At 35.4% G+C, this 7,352-nt stretch overlaps 1 protein-coding gene across 3 annotated transcripts in view; it reads left to right on the forward strand.

Annotated features, from left to right (window-relative positions):
* Positions 1-6,105, forward strand: part of CDH11 (cadherin 11) — a 205,739-nt gene extending 199,634 nt beyond the window's left edge. For all 3 annotated transcript variants that reach the window (XM_031950336.1, XM_031950337.1, XM_031950335.1), the window contains 2 exons: positions 1,296-1,547; positions 2,902-6,105. In XM_031950336.1, the coding sequence (XP_031806196.1) occupies positions 1,296-1,547; positions 2,902-3,398 (749 nt within the window). In that variant the 3' untranslated portion in view covers positions 3,399-6,105. The remainder of the gene's footprint in view (positions 1-1,295; positions 1,548-2,901) is intronic.
* The last annotated feature ends 1,247 nt before the right edge of the window (positions 6,106-7,352 follow it).

The raw sequence follows: 7,352 nt of genomic DNA on the forward strand, positions 1-7,352 counted from the left end.
ACAGAGATTGCTCAAGGTCACACAGTTATAAGGGATTAAGCTAGGATAAGAATCCAGGAGTGTCGCGGTCCATTACTCAGTTCCTCTTGTGTGATAGGTATCCCACAAACAAAACTGATTTTTAACTAGTATTTAAGTTGCCACACCATTTGAGAGTTGGCCAAAGTAGTGTGTTGATAATAAAAAGAAACAGAATAAGTTAGATTTCTAGCATGCCAGGTAAATATGAAGACTTTTTTTGTTGGTGAAAGACAGGATGCATAGTGAATAAGAAAATGCAGATCAAATTTATGCCAAATAAGGGACCTCTATGTGGACAGGACCATGGATTCAATGGAACAGATCTTGAATGGAAAAATTGTCATCATAACAAAAAACTGTCTTTTTTCATCACAAATATATGCCTAATACTAGGCTGAACTGACATTGCCTACATACATATCTTGCATACAGTGATTAAGGAGACTGACATAAGTTGAGGGACTCACACAACAGAAATGATGATATTAGACTGCCAATTAAACTGGTCAGGGAAATCCAATTTCATGTGTTTGCACTAAGATTTAGTTCAATTCCACAAATATTTTATTAAGCATCTATAGGGTTCAGTGCCTGAAGCAAAATGGAAATATCAAAGAGTCAAATTCAGGCTTCCAGTGAGGGGAAAAATTAACAATTAGCACTATCTGAAAGCAGAATGGGGATTCTTGGGAAATAGCATATTCTTTGGAAATCTTCAAGAAAGACTAAATGACCAGTTGTCAAATATTTTGTAGAAGGGATATATGTTGGGTTGGAGGTCCAGGGAGTTCCCCTCCAATTCTAAAATTCCATAAATCTGTGATATATGTGGGAGATGGGGAGTCAAGGGGTTAGTCATAATTTAAAAGGATGACATCCTTTGTCCTCTTGTCCTAAGGAGTTATGAAGGTGAAGGCATTAAAGATTCATAAATCACTAGAATCTAAAAGAGGAAGGCATAGAATAGTGCTGGGTGAACTTTCACTAGAGAACCATGGAAGGCTTTCTGAGGGAGTTGAAACTTGAATTACCCTTTAATTGATGGTACCATGGGAAACTGATAGATAAGACAGACATCAGGGAATTAGAGAATATGTTTCAATCTTAGTGTATCAAAAAGTCTCAGTAATTCTTAGATACTAAGATCAAAGAACAAGTGAGGCAGATTTGGGGAGGAGGAGAGTGACCTCCCATCTTTCTTTCTGAATGCTAAAGAGTCACAACTGCTGGTCAAAGGGACCTGAACAAACCGAGAGCTTGCTTTTTCTTCACAGACAACACCGCTGGTGTTTATGTCAAACGTGGTGGTTTCAGTCGGCAGAAGCAAGACTTATACCTGCTACCAATAGTGATCAGTGATGGGGGGATACCTCCCATGAGCAGCACCAATACCCTGACAATCAAGGTGTGCGGATGTGATGTCAATGGGGCATTGTTGTCCTGCAACGCCGAAGCCTATGTCCTCAATGCAGGACTCAGCACGGGGGCGTTAGTTGCCATCTTGGCCTGCATTGTGATTTTGCTGGGTAAGTTCTGCCCTTTATTATGTGTCTGAATTTATTTATTCTTCACTAGCTATGGGAGATTAATTTCAAGATCCATGACTTTCGGCCATAACATACAGGTGGTTCAAGTATTTAGATTATTTGATATGAGCTAATAAGCACATTGTGTCCTGCTGTGCCCTACCTATCCAGTGAATGATAAGGGAAATGAAAGGATCACGACATAATAAAAGCTGATTAAAGGAACTGGAGATTTTTAGCCTATAGAAAAGATTTAGGAAATATGATTACTGACCTTAAATATTTTCAGGGTCATCATGTGTGAGATATTAAATTTGTCTCTTTTACTCTAGGGAGGAAGTTAAATAATGGGAGATTTCAGCCAGAATTAAGGAAAGAGTCCTCCTAATGCTATACCTTAAAGTGAAACTTTTTCTTTCTTAAAAAAATGACCTGAAATTCCCTTAAAAGTTCATGAAGAGCTGGAGGGACCTTTGAACCCAAAATGTTTATTAAAATATTAAACATTTATAAAGATCCATAAGGTTTTTAGAGCATCATTCTTATAACACTGAGAGATAAATCAGAAAATGCCCCTGTCTTCATTTCACAGGTGAAACAACAAAAAAAAAAAAAAAAAAAAAAAAAAAAAAGAGGCATAAAGGATTCACTCTATCATATACGACTCACCTGAGTTCACAGAGCTATGTGTCACACACAAAAGTGAACACAATTTATTTTTTGGCTCTGGAAATTTTCATTTGTAAATTTACCCCTCTTTGTATTAGAATATAAAATATCAATGCTTCATTCATTTGTCTCATTCTTTTCTAGAATTAAAATTGGGAGATATCCCAGCAGCCTCTTTTTAATCTAATCACTTCACCTTATACATAGAAAAACTCTCAGGTGTGTTACAGTGAAAGAAAGGTCTTCCTAATAATTAGGAGTGTCTTAGTCACAAAGGAATAATGGATTTTCTTCTAAAGACTTAAGATCAAATAATCAATCAATCATGCAGTAAGCACTTATAAGGATTTATTATATTCCAGACACTATAATGAGGATACAATTAAAACAACAAGAAGAAGTAAAGCCAACTTCTGTCCTCAAGGAGATTACATTCTAATGAGAAGAGATAACATATATAAATCAGAACAGATAAGATAAATGCATAGTATATGGAAGAGATCTATGAATCTATTTTTTTAGAGCTGTTTGTTGTAGCTCTATGACAGAGTCTAGATATCTTAAGTTTTCTCCCTTTAATTCAGATGCAGTGATAGAAAACAGAGCACAAATGTGTGGGAGATATGTAAAGAAAATTGAGAACTTAAAAAAAATTCTAACCACATTTTTTTATCTTTCTTTGTAGTTATTGTCGTGTTATTTGTGACCCTGAGAAGGCAAAAGAAAGAACCACTAATAGTCTTTGAGGAAGAAGATGTGCGAGAGAACATCATTACCTATGATGATGAGGGTGGTGGAGAAGAAGATACAGAGGCTTTTGATATTGCAACCCTCCAAAACCCTGATGGGATTAATGGATTTATTCCCCGTAAAGATATCAAGCCAGAGTATCAATATATGCCTAGACCTGGGCTTCGACCAGCTCCCAACAGCGTGGATGTTGATGATTTCATCAACACAAGGATACAGGAGGCTGACAATGACCCAACGGCTCCTCCTTATGACTCTATCCAAATCTATGGCTATGAAGGACGGGGCTCAGTGGCTGGTTCTCTCAGCTCCTTAGAGTCGGCTACAACAGATTCTGATTTGGACTATGATTATCTACAAAACTGGGGACCTCGTTTTAAGAAACTAGCAGACTTGTATGGTTCCAAAGACACTTTTGATGATGATTCTTAACAATAAAGATACAAATTTGGCCTTAAGAACTGTGTCCAATATTCTGAAGACCCCAGAAGAAATGTAAACAGGTATTTTTTTAAAATCAAGGAAAGGCTCATTTAGAATGGCAACATTTTACAGAGAGGATCACTTTAATAAAAATGAGGACCTCCCAGTGGTAAATACTGTGAAGTACCTTTTCTCCCAAAAGGCAAACAAAGAAGTTGGTTATCGACTTCACTCAAGAGAAACCACTTGCCGTGCAAAATATTTAAGTGAAGGAAAATGTTAACAGTGGACTTAGCAATGAAGGGATTTTTTTTTTCTGTGTTATGAACATCTAAACCTTTAAGTCAAAGAAGCTTCCACAAAATTAAAAAAAGGACAACAGTTCTGAGCTGTAATTTCGCCTTAAAACTATGGACACTCTGTACGTAGTGCATTCTTAAACTTGAAATATATAATATTCAGCCAGCTTAAACCCATATGATGTATGTACAATACAATGTACAATTATTGTCTCTTGAGCATCAAACTTGTTACTGCTAATTCTTGTAAATCTTTTTGCTTATACTTTCATCTTAAACTAATACGTGCCAGATATAACTCTGTCTTGTTGCAGTGGGAGGCGCCCTATTTCTATGTCATTTTTAATGTATCTATTTGTACAATTTTAAAGCTCTTATTTTAGTATACATACAGATTTCAGTATTCTGACATGTAAGAAATGTTACAGCATCACACTTATATTTTATGAACATTGTACTGTTGCTTTAATATGTGCTTCAATATAAGAAGCAACCTTTGAAATAAAAAAAATGATTCTTTTTTTAATCCTTGTTTTTGATTCTTAAGCATTTAAAAGGAGCCCCATGTTTCTAATGTCCCGTTTATAGTTCTAATGGACAATTGTGACCTTTTAATAGCCCTATTTATTATCTGTTTGAAGTTTGTCTGTTGCCTTGTTAAGTGTTTATTTAAAAAGCAAATACATTTTACAAATGTTTTTTGAGAAAACTCTGTAATGTCGTGTGAATAATTTTGTACCCTCTCAGTAGAAGACTTGTGGCTTCTTTCAGAGCACAGATTCTAGGAGGAGATGATGCTCTGGACTGAGGGTTGGTTCTCATTTTACAATATATGTTATGTAATGTGCATTTATATTCTATCTTAGCAATTCCATGATTATGTAATAATAAGGCAACGAAGGTCCCATAATCTTCCATATTTGCAATGGAGGCTTCATTGTCTTGAATGAACTCCTCTGGGTATACCAGAAAAATCTTAAGTCTTGCCCCATGTGATTACGAGAGCCCCTCACAATGTTCCACCTGGCAATTAGTTTATCTGAATAATAATTATGACTAGCATTTCAAGATATTTTTGTTTTCCTGCTGTAGAATGACCTCATCTTAGAATAACATGGCATTTAAATTTTTAATGAAAGGTAGTAATTTCTTTCAGATTTGCTATTTTTAGCATTTTTTAATTGAATGAAATTATCTATGACTTTTTTTAAAAAATATATTTTATTTTAAGATGGGGCAAGGGGGAAGGGGACCAGGAGAGTCTCAATGTATCAGCTCAGCTCTGTATACGTGTCTGTAGTCTATTGAAACATTATATAGCTTCTTGGACTATACAGCTCCTTCCTGATGCTTTACTGCTCTGGAGAATCAGAGAGGAAAGATTTAAATGGAGCTTGAAAGGACACAGAAGTATGGCACTTTGAGAAGATGCTACTATCCTTATTCTCATGACCTCTGTGCCATAGGTGTCATGTTTCTCATTTGCAATGAGAAGATAACCTAGGTTATATCCCAAATGACAACTAGAGCAATAACCAAGTGTGTGTGTGGTGAAGTTGACTTGAAAGAGGTTGCACTAGATGACCTCACAGGTCACAGCAATGCTGAGATTTTAGGATTCTATAATTAGCAATAGTAGGGGAAAGGTAACATCCATATATGACATAATTTTCTTTTTGTCATCCCAGGTACAGGAAAAGTGACCTATCTAGGACTATATTGACTATAAAGTCAATGCTTAGATTTTCTTTCGTTTTCTCTCTTTGTTTCTTTTGAAATTAGATAATGTTATTCTACATGCTTTGCTGGAACAACTTTCCATTTAATTACTTTTAGTTCAAAATCGAGTCACAAACAGAGATAATCACTTTCAAAGCATTCCTACAAGCTCGAGCTCCTGGCTCATATTGACCACTTTGTATTCAAATCAAATTTTGCAGGAGATGTCAATGGAACCAACTCCCCATTTATGATTAATTCAGAGTCCTCCGTTTTATTAAAGGGTTTTGTCTTTTCCATAGGTTAATAATTTTTGCATTTGGGTTCATTTTTTTCTATTTTTTTATAATCCAAAGAATATTTTGCTAGATTTGCACAGTTCTTCACTTGAATTTGAAACAATGGAAATAGGCAAAAAATAAAGAAGTCATACTTAACACAAGAACACAAGTACAAATGCTCCCATTGTAAATGTTGATGACACCATTAGAACTGTATTAGGGGTAGAACTGATCACTTCATTTTCTACATATTTATGTTCAACATTAAAAGGAACACTGTCCACTACTTTTTTATGAGTTATAAATGGTTGGGTTTGGAGGACTTTTTTGTTGTTTTGGTTTGGTTTGGTTTTGGTTTTAGTCTCTGTTGTTTGTAGAACCCTCTTAGAAGCTTGGAAATAAAATTTCTTTCCCTAATTAATTTGTCATTTTTCATTTTGAAACTGGGTTTGGGAATGGATGTAAATAAGTATGGGGTATTTTCATCATTCTTGCAGGCTTGTCCAAATCCAAATCCCATCTCTCAATCGTTTGACTGATTTTGAAGTCCTTACAAAAAGGCTGAGAAATAATATAGTACACGTCAGTATTCCCATTTTGTAGGTGAGGAAACTGGGGAAAGATGTTAAAAGTCTCATGTCACCAATAAATGGTTATTCTGGGAGCCAAATATTTTGACTATAAATTCCATTTTTTTCCATAAAACCTTCTGTTCTCAGATGGCTGAACTCCTAAATTTCCAATATTTACATCTTATCTCTACTTTAGTCACTCAGGTCAAATCCTTGTGAGTCATCCATGGTCACTCATGCATGTGCTGTGTTCATGATTCAGATTTCTCATGTCCTTCTTTGTGATTATAACCTATTATTTCAAGCCTTTCTTCTCTCCCAAAATTCATCATTGTTTTCATCTTGATCCTCATTTTCCCATATCCAATTCAAATGTTACTATATTTTCTTTTCCCTACTTTGATTTTACTTTACTTCCTGACTTGACCTGATCAGTTCACTATTTCTCCCTTTGAATTTGTCCTTCCTTCATAGTCTAATCCTTAAATCTCTAATCCAAAACTGGGTTAATCCTATCATTGAACTTAATCTCTTTTATTTGGAATGTCTCCGGAAAGAATCATTTAATTATGTTGACTGGGTCCATTATATGTTATCTACTCTTCCTACTCATCTTCTTCTTCTTTTTTTTTTTTTTTTGCTGAGTCAATTGGGGTTAAATGACTTGACCAGGGTCACACAGCTAGGAAGTGTTAAGTGTCTGAGGTCAAATTTGAACTCGGGTCCTCCTGACTTCAGGGCCAGCACTCTATACACTGCACCATCTATCTGCCCCTATGTTATCTACTCTTGACTGAGTAGATCTTTTTAACTAACATTAATTTTCCTGTTCTTTAACTATAACTCTTTAAAGAAGCTGTCTAAAGAATTCTTTTCTCCTCTACCATCTTCTCTTTCAGAAGATGACTCTACCACTTTATCAAGAAAATCAAGGCTGTTATAAGTCCCCTTAGCCTGATTTTATACCTCAAAATTCTCATACCTAATTTTCTCCTCCATTGAGTTTCTGAGGAAAAGCAGGCTTTTTTTTTTTTTTTAATCACTCCATGTTTCTTTTCTGTAGCCATCTCCTCCAAGAGACTGATTTCTCAA

The sequence above is a fragment of the Sarcophilus harrisii genome, chromosome 2, assembly GCF_902635505.1.
Source record: "Sarcophilus harrisii chromosome 2, mSarHar1.11, whole genome shotgun sequence".
NCBI lineage: Eukaryota > Metazoa > Chordata > Mammalia > Dasyuromorphia > Dasyuridae > Sarcophilus > Sarcophilus harrisii.